The 20,036-nt window shown below is 34.6% G+C and overlaps 1 protein-coding gene across 2 annotated transcripts in view; it reads right to left on the bottom strand.

Moving 5' to 3' along the window:
- Positions 1 to 618: 618 nt before the first annotated feature.
- The window catches only part of LOC118200527 (transcription factor GATA-4-like), a 229,421-nt gene continuing 210,003 nt past the window's right edge, over positions 619 to 20,036 (bottom strand). For both annotated transcript variants that reach the window (XM_085815805.1, XM_085815806.1), the window contains 4 exons: positions 16,884 to 17,062; positions 10,380 to 10,505; positions 4,402 to 4,513; positions 619 to 3,444 (listed from right to left, as the gene is read on the bottom strand). In XM_085815805.1, coding sequence (XP_085671931.1) covers positions 3,092 to 3,444; positions 4,402 to 4,513; positions 10,380 to 10,505; positions 16,884 to 17,062 — 770 coding nt within the window. In that variant the 3' untranslated portion in view covers positions 619 to 3,091. The remainder of the gene's footprint in view (positions 3,445 to 4,401; positions 4,514 to 10,379; positions 10,506 to 16,883; positions 17,063 to 20,036) is intronic.

Below are 20,036 nucleotides of genomic sequence, written 5' to 3'. Positions count from 1 at the left end.
GGTAAAGAACGTAAGAGTTTTGTATTCAAATTATAGATTAAATTATGAATAATAATAAATTATAGTAAAAATATAATATTGAAAGTAATATAATAAAAATGTAAATATCCAACTTAATTCCCATATCCTACTTAATTTTGCAAATGAGAATAACAATGAAAGTATTAAATATAATTAACTTCAGATTTCAAACTTACTGTTAAAGGCATGTTTAAAGCATCGTCGTACATGATGACACTGATCCAGCCATTTTACATTTATCGTCTTCAGATGATGATTTTACGAAGCATTCTTGTTATTATTCAAAACAAATCATTGACTCGAACGTGTTCTCGAAAATATAAATTAAAGCTTATAAAAGTGATTTAGAAGTATATATTTTAAGGGTATATATATATATATATTCAGCTAGATACAAGAATAACAAAAAAAAAAAAATCTCATATAGCATTGTTAAAGTTATTTTATTCTCTTTTTCTTTTCCTCCTTGTTTATGATTACCCAGTGTTTTTAAAAATCAAATTAAATACTCTTCTGTAATTTTTTAATTTGGCTGTGTATGAGATTTTAGCCAACTTTGAAGTTAAAATAAATCCTGAAATTAAAATATTCTTAAAATAAATAGGAGATTACCTTTATTCGTTCATCATTTCAACATATAGAGGCTGTTCGCCCATTTTTGGAACTATTTCTATTAAGTATGCAGTTTAGATCGACAAAAAATTAAAAAATTAACTCACAAAAAGTCTTACAATGAGGGGTATCATCATTTACTGCAAACAAAATATTCATGATCCCAAAATGGCTCATGTTAATGCATTAGATAAAAGAATATATTTTTGAAAATTCAGAAAAAATTTAAAATTTTTTAAGAATGATGTACAAATTTTGAAATCAAAATATACTAGAACATAATAGCCAATATAATTCATTTAAAAATAAATCTTCCGCAATTACTGCTCTCAGCAGAAAATTAAAAGCCAAACATTTAATCAATGACTGGAATATGCGTAAATTTAAAATAGAATGCGTAGCTCCGAAACACGACCAACCTATTCAAGGGATAGTAAAGAGAGAATGGTTTAGGTTATCTAATTATGGTAAAGCACACGATGGTTATCTGTCTGGTGGGAATGATGCCTATGTGGATGATTTTCTAAGGAAGGTGACTTATATCCACGTTACTTATGAGAAAAACCATACAGGCCTCCATGCAGAGGTCCGTTGGCCTGGATGCAAGTTTCGATCAAGCTAACAATGTTTAGTGACTTTCCGTTTAGTTTATGGGTCTAATAAAGGGAGGAAGAAAATACAGTTGCTCCTTATACAGAATATACTTTTTGTACAGATGAATTGTGGTTATATCTGAATGACGATGGTAAAAAGCAATCAAGCAAGCTATCGCAGATGAGGGAAAAAGTTTTGAACACTTTGTTTTAAATCTTTAAAGAAAGCTTCAGCTAAAGGTTCACGATCACAGCTGGTTAATCACAAGGTAAAACTAAAATTTAGAAAAGTAAAAGAAATGTAAAAATAAATTCTTTGCGTATTATCAAAGCAAAGTTTTTATTCCCGTATTTAAAAAAATAAATCCCCCCTCTTTGTTCGCAGATTGTAAAAGAAGTAGAATTTCAATTGAATATACATTTACTCTACAATGTATATTGTTCTCAAATACTTCAGGCTCACCAGCGGCCGAGCGGTAAAATCGCTGAATACTGGTAGTTCTGATCTGAGTTCATATCCAGGCAAACGGGCTGGCTGCATGGGCGTTTTCGTGGTTTTATCCATGTGTAAGTGTATACGAGTCAGTTTTCCTTAGAGAGTCCTCCACGAAGGCCTCCTTCTCTTTAGGTAGCGTGCTTTGCCATAATGAACTAACTCAAACGAACTCAAATACTTCAGCAAAAGCAAAATCTTCTAATGTAGTACCGAAAGAATGATGAAATTTCAGACAATTAAAAAAGGGTTGTTACATTTTGATAAAAGACCGTTTATAGAAAGCTTTATAGGAGGACGGGGGAAAATTCCTGCTACAGCAAAATTTAAAAAGTGACCGGGTTAATAATTAATAATTAACAGAGTTACAAGAGCGAGTACATGAAAATTAATTTCGACAGCCAGTTATTTGTATAACTCTTTTGCGATACTAAAAGCATAAAGAAATGTTCTAACATGTTTTATATGTGGATATATTAATCAGTTACAGAAACTGTAAAATGTAAAAGAACTGATATAAGCATTACATGCTAAATTGCTTGAAATTTATCTATAAACAAAATACACTTATGAAGATAGACTTGAAAATTTAAGTGTAATAACTAACTGGTAATACAAGCTGATAAATTTTTATTACATTTTCTCATTAAACTACCGGACATAATTTTTTTGTCCCTGCATTATTTTTCTGAAATGCATATGCAAGTGACATAATAAACCTTTAGTCCTGGCATTATTTCGAAATGCACTACAGAATTATTGAAATTCACTACAACATTATTTCAAAACATCTTTAAATTTCGTTTTCAACTTCTGCAAGACATGATGATTCCAAAATCGTATCATTTATATACTACTTTTAATATAAATTTCCTTGCACAGCTAATTCAAAATACAAATGCGGAACCGAAGAGACAGACACGATACATCTTAACACTATTCAACATTTTAACTGACATACTGAAAAAATCGCCAATTGCTTATCAACTAGTATTTTCAATAGCACAGTAAAAATATGAATAAACTATCATAAACAAGAGCTGCTTTATACTGTGCACAGTAATTCTATTATTAATTCGGAATTTGTTTTTCTTTCAAAGACATATGCTTCACAGATCAGAAGGCGAGATTAGCGTTAATATTGATTATTTGCGAAACTTCCACAGTTTGAAGCCAGTATCTTACTGTTTGCTTAGAATTCATTTTCTTTAAGTCAACAACACTCAAAACACCCAGCCAAAAGTTTTCCTTTTTTTTTTTTTATCACAGGCTCTGTTAATAATCGGTAAGTAACAGAGAGTCACATGAGATTTGTTCTTAAAAGTGAAAAAACATCGCATGAAAATGTCTGAAGTTTCTGAAATGCACTGCACTATCTGTTATATCCACTGTAGCAAGGCCTTGTGTCTGGTAATGAAGGTGCGAAAGAGTGTCGGTAAGAGTTGTTCAGACAGCTTGAAGAATTCGTTGCTGATACTTCTTGCGCCAAATGTTGACTGCAGGCGGAAGGTGATCTAGTGGACGGCAGTGTTGAACATATTGCTGTTGTTGGTGGCATGATGGAACAGCTTGCTGCTGGTGAAGATGCAGGAGATGACGATGGCATGCCATTCGATGACGGAGATGGATTGTGCATGTGGCTCGTGGACGAAATCTGATTGGACGGAGTTGTGGATGGACGCGACTGATTGCTGTCATAACTTGGTTTCTTTTCTTCAGCGTTGTCTGAAATTCAAAAAATATAGATTTTAGTTTTACGTTGCATTCACTATAATGATAACTATGGTATTTGTGCATTATAGCAAACACCTTAGTAGGATTTTTTAAATATCCAGAATGTGCTAACTGCAGCACCATGCGTATGGGTAACCATGCTCATGAACAGTCCTTTAGTAGAGCAACGCCATCGGTTTCGTATGCGTTCTTTTTATAGTATTTCAAATTCAGGGATATTTTCTTTTAATAAATCATTATATTTTTGGCCTTCAACTCAGTTTTAAAATATTGCTTATAGTATTTACAAGCAAAGGAAGAAACTGCCGCAAAAGCTCTGCATGAATACAGTATTTTGCGACAAATTCGGTAAAGAAAGCAATGATGAGATGCGAATGGTAGATAGCCGGTGCGCAATGCGAAGTTTGTGTAATTCTCCTTTTATCAGCGAGAACAAATCTCTGTGCAGAAGAAGAGCTCTAAAAATAGAGAAGGATTTAGCGAAACTGTTTTATATCTTTAATGTGTTGTAAAATTCTTACTTAATAATTAAAATTTGTATTTAAATCTTTTCTGATACATTTGGTTTTCTCTTTTGATACATTGATGATGTTTGCTGGCTTACGACATGTATCAATATCCAAAGAATATGTAAACAAAAATTCGCTGAAATCGCTAATTTGCACTCGGTAAGTAATTCTTATATACAGGAAAGCGCCAATTGTGCAAGTGGGTTGCATTAATACGTAAGTACCTGGACTGTCTTACTAACTTCTGTTCATAGATCAAAACCTGTTTCATTTGAATTATCCTATTTTAACACTTTTTCACACAGTAATTGCGAAAAATTTTAATTTTGAAATTTAATTTTTTTTTCTGCAGTAAGGCTTGTAACTATAGCATAATAAAAGTACTTTTGGGAGCAAAACGGAAGCTTCAAAAAGAGTTTTTGAGAGCAATTATACCTACCTGATGACGCAGACTGCTCCGTTATTTTCCCAGCAGCGGCTTTGTTTGTGTTCTTTGGTTTCCTTTTTCTGGTCTGAATGCCAGCTTTTCTCATAGCTAAGGGACGGTTCATCTGAAAGCAACAAGTCGGTTACGCTTCAGACAGTGCACAGATCGATCACTCATAATTTGAAAGTAAAACAAACCGAAAGTCAACTAACAATCAAGGATGTCAGTACTTTAAAAAAAGTTTATGACATTATGATAAATTTTTGTACACAACTAGTTTTTGTTTATAATATAGAACAGAAGTTCCCAGTGGGAATAATTTTGCCTTAGGGGAAATTTTAAAGCATCGGGAAGGAAAAAACTTTCGGACATTTATTTAGCTGTTGAGTATTATTTTATGAATGTAAAAAAAGTATTTATGTTTTGGTATTTACCAATATTTTATACATTTTTTGTATTTTAACTTATAAAACATGTTAAAAAGTAATCTAAGTCTAAATAAATGTATATATGTATTTTTAGAATTTTAGAAGGGAGCGGAGAGATGATCTTCTGGAATGATGAAAGGGGCGTATGGGGCAAAACAAACTGAACACCACTCATGTACAGTAATGATGCACTGAATAATCTGCAGATCTATGAAAACTATAGCTATATTTTATTGCAGTATGTCAATATTCAATATTATTAACAGAAGCGACAATCCAAAAAAATATTATTATGACATGAACTTGTTTTAGTATTATAATTCTATATTACTATACAGTTCACCGATAATTAGAAACAGTATTTTTCGGAAACTGCAAATGGAAAACAACATACACTGCCAAACTTAAGGTAAGTCAAATAACAAGATAAAAAGTAAAAACAAATGACAAAATTATAATTTAATATCTATATATGATAATTAGAAGACCATTTTAACTAGTTATGTTATTTAAACACTAGAGCACATTTTAACATTTCAAAATTTCAATGTGATTTTGCAAACTTTTTGAATTTTAACCTGTTATATTATGCAGTTTAAGGATGCTCTTGCACTGATTTTTGATATGCATTATGTACATATATATAGTTGTGTGTGTGTGTGTATTCATATTAAAAATTACTATATACACCTAAAAGTGGGAAAATTACACATCCTAAAAAATAAATATAATGTCTTAAATAACTGCCAATTTTACTTCTTGGAGTACATTTTGAGTATCTTTGCAAACGTTGCCTTGGAAACAGGCATTTCTAACAGTTCCTAAAACAGGTTTTCAGGATACAATCATAAGAAGGCTGAAATTTGATTTTAAACATTAGACCACATTTTAACATTTCGACATTTCAAAATTTCCATGTATTTTGGAAAGCTTGTAGAGTTCCTCACTTTGTAAATGCTAAGTTACAGTTGAACATGAAGAATCTTAAGAACTGATAAGCGAAAAATCGCTTGCATTCGTGCAACAAGAAACAGCAAGATGGAAGGGTAAATAACTCTTTATTATTCAGATAAGATTTAACAGAACTCCGTCTTGGACTGTACAATAAAAGCCGACACTTGAGCTTGAATTTAAGAGGCTAAGAAGTAAACTAAAACTAATCTAAACTAAAAAGAGATATAGCCGAAGCTATCAAGATTCTAACCGAGTTGGCCCCTTAACGCTAACTGACTGCGAAGCTATCAAGGGCCTAAGTACGGGGGAGCGTAATAATAGCTTACGAGAGAGAAGCTTAAAAAGCCGAACGCGTGCAGACAAGAATACCTGGTAACTCTCTCACTAAGACCTGACTGACTGACTGATAACTTATAGCCAGAATACCACTGAGATCAGTAGTTTATCTGGCTCAATCAAATTTATGCCGGATGGGCACAATAACATAGAACTATCTTCACATAATGTCCGCAGTAAGGAGGAGAAAGACGGATAAAGAATAGGAAGACCAGCAACGCAAGATCTCACAAGCAAGTAACCGGCCCGGTAAAGGCGTGACTAAGTGGGAGTCATAAAATGAGTGTAGAATGTGAATAAAACTAGAGAATTTAAGAAATACACAGTACAATAAATGAGTAAAATACAAAATTAAGAATGCTAATAAACACATTGGGTACATCATTTACAGGTGGGCACTAGGTGGGAAAGTTCGGGTCCCTGATAAGGTGGGCCGCAAGTGGGCGCAGTTTGGCGTCCTCATTCAATATTTCGTAGGTAAAGATATCAAAATTTCTCATATGGTCACAGTTCAGAGCTTTCGTGAAGAATTTCCTGTTGATCTTATTCAAGTGCTCTTCTAGAGTGTCCAGTTTCAAGTCACAGTGTAGTGTAGCATTGCTCACAAAAAAGTGAGCATGGGTGATAAGCCTTAAGACTTTGTTTTGCATGATTTGAAGTCTTTTTATATCCTCCTTGGTAGCCGTGCACGAGGCCGGCGACGCATAAGTCATCAATGGCCTAATTGCCGTGATATAAACTAGCCTCTTTTTCCTGAGGTCTAAGCTAGAATAATTACCCAATATAGGGATGAGACTATTTACAACAGTGAAAATTTTTTCTTCTGACCTCTGTTATATGATCTCCCCATTTTAATCTTTCATTTAGCATTACTCCTAAATATTTCGCCTTACTAACTCTAGGAATCTCTTCAGAGAATAAGAAGAGCTTACTGTTAATAGTCAACTGTGTATTTTTCCTCCTTAACAATAATAATTGCGACTTGCTGGCATTAATAGCAATTCTCCAAGTCTTACACCACTTTTCTACCACTGGTAGATTCTCCTGTAATTTCTTGATTGCATGGTGTGCGTTTGCGGACTTTACGGCTAATGCCGTATCGTCCGCGTAGCACCCAAGAAAGTAATTTCTGCCAATGTGAGCCCTAGGAAAGTCATGAACATAAAATAAATACAGGACGGGCCCTAAAATGGACCCCTGTGGGACGCCTGCATTCATGGTGCGTAAACTGGAGATGTCCTTTCCAATAGCCACAGTGAATTTCCTATTAGTGATGAAAGACATAATTAGCTGAATCAGCTCTCTATCCATAGGGAGATTTATAAGTTTATAAATAAGCCCCTCATGCCAGACGCGGTCGAATGACTCACTAAGACCGAAGAACTTCGCGGTTTAAATACCGGTCCTCCTCATTATGCATTCAGAAGTGAATCTAAAACTACGTTCTGGCCGGAAGTAGTAAGTTGAAGTTAAGAATTTGTCAGGAAAGAAGTTTAACTCAAAAATTTCACTGTTAATAAAATTAAAATAATTCTTACAAGCTTTTTGAATTTTAACTTGTTATATTATGTAGTTTCAGGGTGATCTCGCACTAATTTTTGATATGCATATATATACCAATTATTATTATATATATATATATATATATACTATTTAATTGAGTACTACAAAGCAGTCGAGAGCTAACAGTTAAAGGAAAGAGATGTCTTTTTAAAGAATTTCCTAGGGAAAATTCTCTAGCTTTACATGTAGCCATGTTATACATGGAGGAAACCAGAGACGTACACAAGAAGACAGTCTTTTTCACGGGTATTTCGACTTGGGTCGAACTTTGAGTGTTCAACTATCGTATTCATTGATCAATGGTGTTATCATGCGTGTACATATTATTTGCTAAAATATAATTATATCTTATAACATCACTTGTTAAATACAAATATATACACTGGTGGACAATTAATTACTAAGGACGGCGACAACAACCACAAAATGGAAAATTAGCAAGAAAATGGGAAAATTAGCATAACTGTGGGGTACAGATGTTTTTTCATTGTCGGGCCCTTGCATACTCCTAAGGCCAGAAGTGGTGGCCATTTTATCGTGGAGGCACCTAATGCGCGGCCACCGCTACCTCTTATGAAGGGACAGACAATTTTACATCCATGCCTTCTCCGAGATTCGAACTCGGTAACCACAGTACTGTCTGGGCGGCTTTGTGGGATACAGTAAGATCCGTTATGCGCAAAAAATCTTGGACTTCCAAAGTTGTTAGTCACATGAAAGCGCTGATAAGAGATATAAAGGATTTGAAGCCAATTGACTGTTGTTGTTCAAAAGCAAAATTTAACGCAAAAGAATCATTTGACGAATTTGCAATTTTCAGTATGTTTTCACGACATCAATTAGATGGTTTCACGTCCAGTCGTATTATTGGCAAGATTGAAGAAGGTCGAAATATAGCAGATAATCCTAGAGAGTTTGACATTAGCCACAGTGTTGTTTCAGGACTTATGAAATCATTTCAGACAAATGGAATGTACAGCAAACGTCACGTAGGAGACCGTATTCGCTGTACGATGCCTGCAGGATATAAGCACCAAGTGCTATCGACAAAAAGGAACCTGCTCAGCATAGCTACTGAGTTAGCAAATCTGCTACTTGCTGCTATTGCAAAGCGAATCTCCCAAAAAACTGTAGCTAGACGTTTGCATCAAGGAGGACTATACACCCTCCGTCCTTTGCTTGTGGTGTAGCAGCTAAAACCGCTACACAAACACCGGTTGTAAATACAGGGTTGAAATGGACTTCTAACTGAAATTCTAACAATAAAATGTATTTTAATTACAAAGAAACATTAACAATTGCGATTCATAATGATGTGAGACTTGATTGCATTTAGTCCCGCAATTTCATAAAACTGTTAATCAAGAATGTGCGCGATCAACAGCATACACGAGGAGTCATAATTCTAGCGGGCCAAAATGCCCATAGCCCCAGCAAGAAGGTCCTGGCTTTTCTCAAAAAAACCACCTTCCTTTTTCGCTGCCAAAATTTTAATAACTTATGGTGTCATTACTTCCGCTGAACTCCCAGGGAAAGAAATTCCACCACTCCTACATAACAAAGGTGTCCACATTCCGACCCTGGTGAAAGACTTCTTTATCTCTAGCCTGCGTGATCTTTGAGGGGGAAACCAGACTAATTAACATCACTGCACCAGGATTTCTCCTCTCGTGTGAAAGAGGTACATTGCATTCGGAATTCGGTCCCCCTGGACGACCGGACAAAGAACATCTATGCGACCTTATCACAGCGTGCATTCCATTGTTCCCCCCCGTTTGCGATGTCATCGTCAGCATCGTTGGGAACTATAGGGAAGACGACTGAGCTTGTGTACTATTCTCAGATGAGAGTATATTCAGTCTGTCATAGGATTGTAGACATCAATTGATCTGGCGTGAAAGTGGTACTGCATATAGTCCGGCAATTATACCAGAAAGGAACCGGTATCATATATGTAATGTCATGGTATGAACTGGGAACGGATATACGTCACTTTATGTGCTTCCAGCTGACATATGACTGGCCAACGATACATTAATGATGATCGGTGTCTCATGTTCGGTGGTGCTGTCAGTGATAAATTTGCTTTCACGGACGACAAACCAACACGTTATCGAACAGTAGCTGTCCAAGAGTGTCTAGAGGGAGGAGTCTTGAGGTCGACAATACGCTCCAATAAACAAGGACACCCTCATTCGTGCACTGACAGAGGAAGGGATAAATTACCCCCGACAACTACTGGATAATATTATGCAAAGAATGACACGACGTCTGGAATCTTGCACACCCCTCCATGGTGGCCATATCCCGTAGTGACATCTTAAGTCAGGATGCCTGTGAACTGCAACTTCTCAATTTTTCCATTTTACGTATTGAGCACAAAATTTTTGTGTCCCTTGAGCACTTTTGTAGATCTTCTGGATTTTAGAGCACAATAAATTATCTTTATTGTTATATTCTAGTATTCTGGCATTATTTTAATTCACTTGGCATCTAACCACACTTACTTTTTTTCGCGCTATACAGCCGTTTGTGATCCGCCCTTAGCAATTGTCCATCAGGGTATATGAATTAAGACATTTATGCAATAGAAATGAATCAAAAGACAGAATGCGGAAATATGGTTTATAAAGGAAATACCATAGTTTTCTAGTATAAAGAATGAATACTTATGTATTAAAAAAAGGAATATTTTATCATCATCCTTACGTTGTGAAGTTTGTAGTATAAGCCGCAAGCATTGCACACCGGTTCTCCGTGGTTATTCCGCCTCCACAGAGTAGTGGTAGTTGTTCCACAATTTGAACAAGACAGACCAACTCGGCGAGTGGCAGGCTAAACAAAACAATATGTTTTATTTTATAGAATGACACTTAAGTATAAAAAATGTTTATGATTATAATTCTGATACTGTTGATAAATAAAAGTTTTCAAGAAGATAAATTTGAGTGTCGAAAATTTTCTGTTAAATCTATCTGTTTGTTATCAATAAATTCAATTATTTTTATATTTTCATAATAAAATGATATTCAGAATATTAAGATTTGTATTTAAGGATCTGAAACAAAGCATCCTATACAAATAAATACGCATTGGTACAAGTTTGCTACTTAATGTAGGTAAAAATTCCTGCTTTTGTTACTGATTATCATTTTCAAAAGCTGATTCTCAAAAGAACTTGTACAGTTAATTGGAAGCAGAAAAAATGAAAATATGCAACCGCCTTCGCCGGGAATCGAACCACGGACCTCTGGAATACCGGCCCAGCGTGCTACCATTACACCACAAAGGCACGCTAGGGAAGTGGGAGAAATACCTTATAAACTGAATACTAATTTGTTCAGTGCGATGAGAATAGAAAGTAAATATTAACAATTAAGTACTCGATTTAAGAATTGCATATATATATTATTCATCTGGTTTTTTACAGAGGAAATGTTTAGTAGATATTTAATGATACAGTTGGGCCCACCAGCAGCCGAGCGGTAAAGTCGCTGAACACTGGTAGTTCGGTCCGAGGTTCGAATCCCGCGAACGGGCTGGTTGCATGGGTGTTTTCGTGGTTTTCCCCATGTGTAACGTGTATACGAGCCAGTTTCCCTTAGAAAGTCCTCCACGAAGGCATCCCTCCCCTTAGGCAGATAGCCCTCGAGGCTTTGCCATAATCACACACATACACACACAATGATACAGTTGCATTGCGCGTATTAGGAAGTTTAATGGGTATTTTATATTTAAGATTTGTTAAATTGCGTGTTTTTTTTATTATATTTTTAACCCGGTTTTGCACTTCTTTATTTATGCTAATATATGGTACACTAAATCTTCAGTATCAGTTCGATAAAATCATAGTCTGGAGGATTAGTCAGAAGTTTAAAGGAAAAGTAAACAAACTTTTCTTGTGTAGTTAGATTCAATAACATTGGTTTTAACTTAAGTTTACATACAAGCAAAATCAGCCGCAATTATCTTTGCTATGAAGTGAATCATTCATGAATGAATTGAATGGTTCGGTAGTTTTATATTACAGCACATCTTTATTTGTGCACAATATATTAGGCTTATCACTCTGATTGACAAGTTTGTTCAGTTATGGGTAATTTCATTTAGTTTAATGCTAACTATCTTAACTTTTTGTTTGCCTGACTCAATTCATAAAGCGGCTCTGTCAAGTATTGTAGAGAACCAATTCATCATGTTTCTTTTGTCTTTCGTAATGGTTGAAATAATACATCTAATTTTTTTTCAGCCATTTTATCTCAATTACAGAACTGTTTATAGAATTATTTTATTTTTATGTTTAAACCATATTTATAAATTTCATATTCAAAATCTTTCTGAAGTCGCCAAAGACTCTAAAGAAATTCTTTATTTTTCAGACAATTTATTTATTTATTGCATACAAAATAAAGAAAAATCAACCATGGAGAGCAAGACAATGTCCACTTAAACGTCGTCATGACTAAGCAACGTCATACCGTTGACAAAACAATGACAAGTGGATCATGACTACTAAGAATATTCAGAAGTTTGATTTTGAATTGCCAGATTTAAATATTTACCTTTAAGATCAAACTTTAAATCCACTGTATTTAAGATTAAACTCTAAATCCATTGTTTCCTTTAAAATGAAATTTTAAAAACAAATCTTTCATGCAAAAGTCGACTAATATATTTTTATAATTTTGGGTGATTCTGTGATGTGGTTTTGAATTTATTAAGAATAATTTATAATCTAATATGAACTTCCATGCAAGTATTGTTATATTACTTTTATAGAATTTGTTAATCTTCATACATGAATGAATGATCCATGAATGTTGATATAAAATACAGTAACGAAAGTTTTGTAATTAACATAATAGTGTAATACGTGCAAGAAATGTTAAAATTAATAAATTAATTTCGGCTTCTAATATGATAAAAACAAACTTCAAATAAAAAAGTCAATTAGCGAAACAAGAGTTAACTTTGATCCAATAAATGTAACATTTTATTAAAATATTCATTACCATTTAAAATTTTACTTCAGATTTATTTTCAATAGTTAAAACAATTAAACAATCTCATAACTATAGGCTTAATTTACGTAATTTATTGATAATTTCAGTGTTATTATTATTATTATTACCTTTTTTATTTAGTTGAAATACCATTAGAGGTAGATATTAATCTTAGGGTCTTTACTTAACGGATATACTAAAAAATCAAATGAAACTCTTTGAAGCTATGCCAGAATAATCTGAAAAGATAGTCAGTTTATTGCTTATAAAATTAAAAATTGATTAATTTTACTTAATTTAAACTTTCATATTGGGACAAAATCTTAATTTAAATAATCTTCATGTTTTAGTTGGAAGTGCTGAATTCTGCCACACTTTAACCCATATCGGACCACTCTCAAAACTTTCCAACAGAAAAATACAACACTTTATCAATAACATGAGGTAGTAACACATGTAAAACAAAAGGTTTTAGGTATTGTTTGTATTTTATTACGTTACATGCTGTCCTATTAATAGGACAACGGTCCAATACACTACTAAATTTTACAAAAAGTTTGCTTCCTTACTCAAAAGGAAATTAGCAATGAAATTTGGAAAAACAGTAAATACAAAGTACAGTATTGCCTAATTTTCAATTAGTTATAGGTTTACCTCTTGCATATTTTTAACTAGCATCATCACTGGCATCCCTCGGGACTTTTTTTTTATCACTATCGTTTAGCGGCCGAGACGGAGGAATTCTTTATTATTTTGCAGCGAATCGCTTGCCTGATGTCACACCTTAGCCATCGCCTCGGCTAAATAACTTATAGTAATAGATCTTCGAAGAGGTAATGTCCTGCGCTTCCTTTGGAAATTTTCCACACTGCGATGAGAGCTGTTTCAAAGCAGTTCAAGAAAAGGGACCAGTATTACTTTTTTCCTTGGGTAGAAGTAAAATCAGCTTCTATTCGGCTATCAAATAAATCCACCTCATTTTTATATTCGTTGTATGAAGTTACACAAAATGAAACATCAATTTCCTTCCTGCTTCCTTTCACTCCTGGCTCCAATTTGTTTTTCACTTTTGTTTCTTCGAAATTTGTCCGCAAAGACGCTACACGATTATCATTCCATCTTACTACGGCTATTTTGTTTACTTCGTGAAACAGTGCATCAGAAGAGCCTCCATTTTATTCACTGTTTTCGAAGGCATAAGTGGACATTTTGCCATTGGATTATCTAGTACAGTTCCAGTTGCCCAAAATTCTTTTCCTTTCAAACGAAGATGTAACCTTGGTTAGAAAGGGGCTTTTTAACCAGGTTAATTTCTTTAGAATGTTTATCTATTTTATACAAAAGTAACACCTGCTAAAGCTATTGCCAAGGAAACATCACATAGATGAACCTTCTTTTAGTCAGAAAAACCAACTTAGAAGGTTGTGTAACATTTTACTTTTGTAATGTAATACAAAAGATACCAAAAGAAAACTCCAGAATAATCCATTCCCGAATCCTTCCATATATCCCTCTAATATCATCGTGTGAATAGCTATTTTTCGAAATTGGTATGAAGGAATGTGATCCATGAATTGGGGAAGAGACGAGCAAAAAAAGTTGGGGATCGTATCGTTGTCCTGTTTACAGGACACAATTAAATGCAAACAAAATACCTTATAAAGATACTTTTTTTTCATTGATATTTTTGTTTCTATAAATAATACTATAAATCTACAAGCAGAAATGTATTAGACAAGAAAAACAACAAATAGATAGTTAAGACAAGAAATAGATTCTAGACAAGACAAGAAATAGATTGTTTAGACAAGAAATACAAGAAATAGATCATACAGACTTTCTATGACAGTAACGCGCATTACAGCTCATGTAGCTTAAGTCCATGCCAGCATGTTTTTGTCGTACAGGTGGCAGATATTTTTTGTCAGTTTCATTGCAACCGCAGCTTGCAATTTGGGACGACGGAGACTACGAAGATATGCTCCGAACACAGGCATTAAAACCTCAGTAAATAACGGTGACTGGTCAATGTACTGGATACACAGATCAGAATGAAATTAGATGTATATTCAGTAACATCTCATACCATCAACCCGGGTGCCTGGACCTGCATTATAATAACAAATAAAAGCTTCTAGTGTTCTTCTCTCGACGCCTCCCCACACAGATATAGTCACCATAATCTAAGCAAAAGCGAAATTCGTCAGAAAAGATGACATCCCACCACTGATGCGTCTAGGCACGGCGCTGAACGCATTACTGTATTAGCTGATTCCCGGTCTACAGCATCAAAAAAATAACACAAGGTCGCCTTGCAGATAATTCGTAGCTTTGCAGACGTCATCGTATGAATCAACCCTATGCAGGAAACAGCTTCCTGAACTAGTAGAATACATGATATGGTTATACGATTCTTAATAGTGATGTGGTCAAGATGTCAGTTGTCTTAGATATTGATGGATAGAGACCGCGGAAATCTCACACATAAACGTTGTCTGATCCTTCTGTGTCCATCGACTGCAAATTCTCATAACAGTAACTGGACTGCGTGAAATGCGAGGAGCAGTTGCGTGGTAGAATAATCCACAGTCTTAGTACACGATTCTCCAGTGGTCGAATTTTGAGATGTGCTAGCTTAAGATCCATCTTAAAAAAAAAAAAAAAAAAAAAAACTGCAAACCAAGTTTTCGAATGAAAAACCGACATTTCGCTTATAAATTTACTTTTAAAACTGTCTTTAGTTGCTCTTACTTTCGCTGCCCTACTAATGGCCGAGTAGTTAAAATCGCTATATACTCGTAGTTCGACCGGGCTGGCTGCATGCTTGGTTTCCGTTGTTTTTCAAATATGTAATGTGAATACGAACCAGTATCCTTAGAAACTCCTTTACGAAAGCAGATATCAGATCCACGCAGATAGCTCTCGTGGCTTTGTGATATCCAAATCACCTAAAATAACCTTACTCTTGTATAAATCTTTCTTGCCTTACCTTTCATCATCCAAATTGTAGGCTTATTCTCTTCCCTTATAGTATAAAATTTTATTGGCTAGCAGTGTAGCTTCTCTGAAAATTATTAATTGTCTGTAATTTCCTGCGTTTGGGTAAACTATGAAGCTCGTCACTATGCTTTCACTCTTCTTTAAGTGATAATCAACCTTACGCAATGTACCTTTAATGGAGGTCACTAATTAGTTCTTTCATTTATGGATTAATTAACTACATTGTCCTATATTTTGTGCTCATACATAATTTTATGCACAGGTAAGAAGTTTTTTGTCTTTTTCACTCCATTTCTCACAAGTTTTTCATTAAACCTCGTTTAACCAGGACATAATAAGGACTATGAAGATATGTTTTAAAGCCTTGGGGATTATGTCTCCATTTGAGGCAAGACGTTTAACTAAATTTGACTTAATAATAGCCTTAATATTCTCACTCACACAAAATTAGAAGCGTTTTGTGTGTCCAAATTGCAATCCAAGGAGTAGACCTGTTGCTTTCAAATCCCCACAGACATGCCGTGGATGTATCTTGTAGCTCATGTTATTCAACAAGAATTCATATGATTATTTCGATTATGCAGCATAAGCAGTTATTTTAACGAAAAATCATTTAGGTTATGAAGAGGGACTGCTTTTAGAAGAGCCTCCTTTTGCTTCAGGATGCGATCACTGCAGTACATGAAATCATTCTTTCTGAAACATATTTAAATTTAATTGTTGTTGCTTTTGGAAAGAAGTATTGAATTATCATTCTTTCCTGTGAGAGTCTGTTTCTTTAATCTTGATGACAATATTTCAACTAGTTCTCGTAAATCAACATCACCATCAAGATAATTCAAGCCTGTTTTCGATATATGTAGGTGTTAAATACAGCCATATATCGACAACAGGCTTGAATCGACACAGAACAGGAGAGTGCCGCATAAACATGGAGACAAAAAATTTGGATTTTGTAATCAAAATCAGCTCCTTAAAATATATAAGAATGAGAAAAATAAATTTATAGCATAACTATTACTGACCAGGCATCCTTAAATTTAATCTTTCATTTTTCTTGAAATTTAATCTTAAACTGTACTTTATAAGTCTAAATTTGTACTGAAAGCTTTTTGTGTTAATAGCCAACGAATAAAGCTTGCAGCAGGCTACAGGAACAATAATTATAATGCATATTTATATAAAATGGTGTAGACATTATTGAACATACAAGCCTTCTCTGTGGTTTGCTGAGAGGCCTATTAACTCCATTCATACGATGGTAGAGGCCACATGCGTTGCACAGGTAGTGCCCCGTTCCATCCCTCCTCCAGAGAGGTGTAGATATGGCTCCGCAATTGACGCACTCACGACCTTCGTTGAACGGATGGTAATCACCGGGATCCAGATCTAAGAGAAGAATAAATCCAGATTAATTTATAAACAAACATACAACACACATACAAAATAAAGCTTGCAGCAGACTACAGACTACAGGCACTTTAATAATTAATAATTATATCTGAAGTATGATTAATCAAAGGATCAGCTAATTTCATTTTACCACTGACATGAACCTGAACCTAGTAAGTTTTTAATTACTATTACATATGATTTAGATGCTAAAGTGAACAGAGCAATAAAAGATTTCTGGACCTGGCATAAAGGTTTAAATAAAATAGTACGTTGATGTAGAGGAGTGGATTAAGTGTGGCTTTGTAAGAGGACCTGATTTCAACACAATATAATTTCACCCCTAGGATCATTTTTCTTCTCGCATTTCAACGGACTTATTTTTTAAGACTAAGACAACACTGCGCATGATGAAATTATTCCTAATCCATCCCAGGCAAAATTTACAGTAGCCATCACAACTTCGCAGGATTTGAAACGAGACCAAATGCAGTCTAGAAGTATCCTGTGTAACAAATGAAGTAGATATCTAAACACTTTATGATAATATGAAAAATCTGGAAAAAGAAACTGCGAATTTTGTATTCGAATTATTTAGATATAGACTAGAAGAGAAACACGCTAATGTGACAATCAAAATCGTAAAAAACAACCTTATATTTAGAGTAGGTATAATGAAACACTCAATCGATTTCAAGGGCAGCTAAAGGTCCCTCCTCATCAGGAGAAAGAAATACATAGAAAGAAGAAAATAGGAGAAGGAGTCACAGAAACACGTGGTCCTTATCAGCACTGCACGTGGTTATAACTAGATTTTTAATCAGAGTTGCACTGGCCAGCAGTTGCGATTGACCGTGGATTTTCTTCCGTGATTATTGATAAAGCCAATAAAAAATTTTCAGATTCCCATCAAAGAAGACATTCCACTGTTAGAAATAATATTGATGACCTTGTCGTGCTTCCATTTTATCCTTCTGTTAGCTATAAAATTGCACGGATTCTCCAGAAATTAAATTTTCAAGTCGGTTTCTCCCCTATTAATAAAATTCACCCATCGATTCTAAAAGATTGCGTTTCTGTCTTGAATTCTTGGGGAATTTATAGTATATCATGTCAGTGTGGTTTAAGATATATTGGCCAAACAAAAAGAGCGTTGAAGTTTCGTATCAAGGAACATGAATCTTATGTCAAAAAAGGCGAAATTAACAAGTCTTCAATAGCGTATCATAGTTGGACTTTTAACCGTAATTTTGATTTTGGGTCTGCAAAAATCATCCAAAAGGCTTCTTCCATAGGTGAATTGGATTTTCTTGAGGCTTTTCACATTCACAAAGATTTAGCAAGTTTAGTTAATGATTTGAAGTCCAATCCAGTCCTTCCTAATGCCTTTAAAATTCTACTATCTTAATTCAGTTATTTTTGCCGATAGATGGCGTTACCTCCTCGCGCTTGGTACTACCAGAGGGTATAAAAATCCGTTCAGTGGTTGCTTTCCATTATTTGAAGTTCAGATTTTGAGCGTAAGGTGCATTTGCCCCTCGCTCCCTATTTTAACTTCGCTAATATTTCTTTATGCTTGATCAGATAGCCTGGCCCAGTAAAAGTAGGCGGCCAGTGCAACTCTGATTAAAAATCTAGTTATAACCACGTGCAGTGCTGATAAGGACCACGTGTTTCTGTGACTCCTTCTCCTATTTTCTTCTTTCTATGTATTTCTTTCTCCTGATGAGGAGGGACCTTTAGCTGCCCTCGAAATCGATTGAGTGTTTCATTATATCTACGCTAAATATAAGGTTGTTTTTTACGATTTTGATTGATTTAGATATGTTTAAACGTTTCAGTGCTTGCTTTCAAATTGCTCTATAATACTACCTTTAAAATAATCCGATAAAATTCTTGTGTTACTCTAAAGGCTAATATTTACAGGAAGTTATCGCAGTTTCTTTTGTCATATGACTACAGTAATAAAATACTTAAAACAAAGATAAAAATTGATTGTAAGATTGGAGAGATAGTGTTAACATGAATTAAAATTCTTTGTTATATTTGTATTCTTTGTTATCTTTGTCTTTAAATAAGTTGCTTTGTTATCTTTCGTAGAGGAAAGAATATAAGTTTTTTGAAGGTCTGCGGAATGAAATATCGTAGCTGTGGTAAAATATTGCTACACAATGAGAGAACTCATATTTTTTTAAGAAAGCCTTACTCTTACTATCTTACTGCAATTATGCCTTCATTTGCAATTCGTGGCCTAACAGGCGCTTGATATAGTAGATAACTAGCGGGCTGCGGCCAAAGCAAAATTTATAAGTTCTATGTACACCTGAAGAGAAAATGCATTAAAACATTTGAATATGAATGAAATCAGTTCATTCTTTCCAAGCAGCAACCAATTCGTGAATATTTTTTTTTTGTTGCCAAACCAAAGAAACAAAAGCTTTTGTTGTTGTTGTCGTGTCCATGTTACATGGAACAATTTTTACCAGAGCCTAATTCGAAGAGAGGTAGGACTTCTTTTTTCCACTCCCAATTTTGAGGGAGAGCACCCCGGGGGAGATTTGGGGATCTACCTACAATCCATACGAGAGGACTTTCGACTCGCCGCATATTTAGAGTGCCGCCATGGTGCACCGCCACTATACATTTACAAACATCCATGTCTTCTCCAGTATTCGAACCCGGGCCTTTCGTTAACGTAGTAGGCTCTATACCGTCTATAGTACAGTCTAGTACCACTATACCGTCTGGGCGACAGCAAAAGCTTTTGACACTTCAGATATGGGTATGACGTCATGATTTAAATTTAATGTAATATAACAACTTTTTCTCAGCATCAATAAAGAATTAATATGACAATAACATATCTTGGCAGTCATCCTAACCTGAAAGAAAAAAAAAGTTTCCAACAGCAGCTATTTATTTAAAATGCTTATGTTAACGAAAACTTTTCGACATACAATGACGTCACATG

The sequence above is a fragment of the Stegodyphus dumicola genome, chromosome 4, assembly GCF_044657685.1.
Source record: "Stegodyphus dumicola isolate Sdum_Otavi_A_Nest chromosome 4, ASM4465768v1".
NCBI classification, from domain to species: domain Eukaryota; kingdom Metazoa; phylum Arthropoda; class Arachnida; order Araneae; family Eresidae; genus Stegodyphus; species Stegodyphus dumicola.
This window is presented reverse-complemented; position numbering and strand designations above follow the sequence as displayed.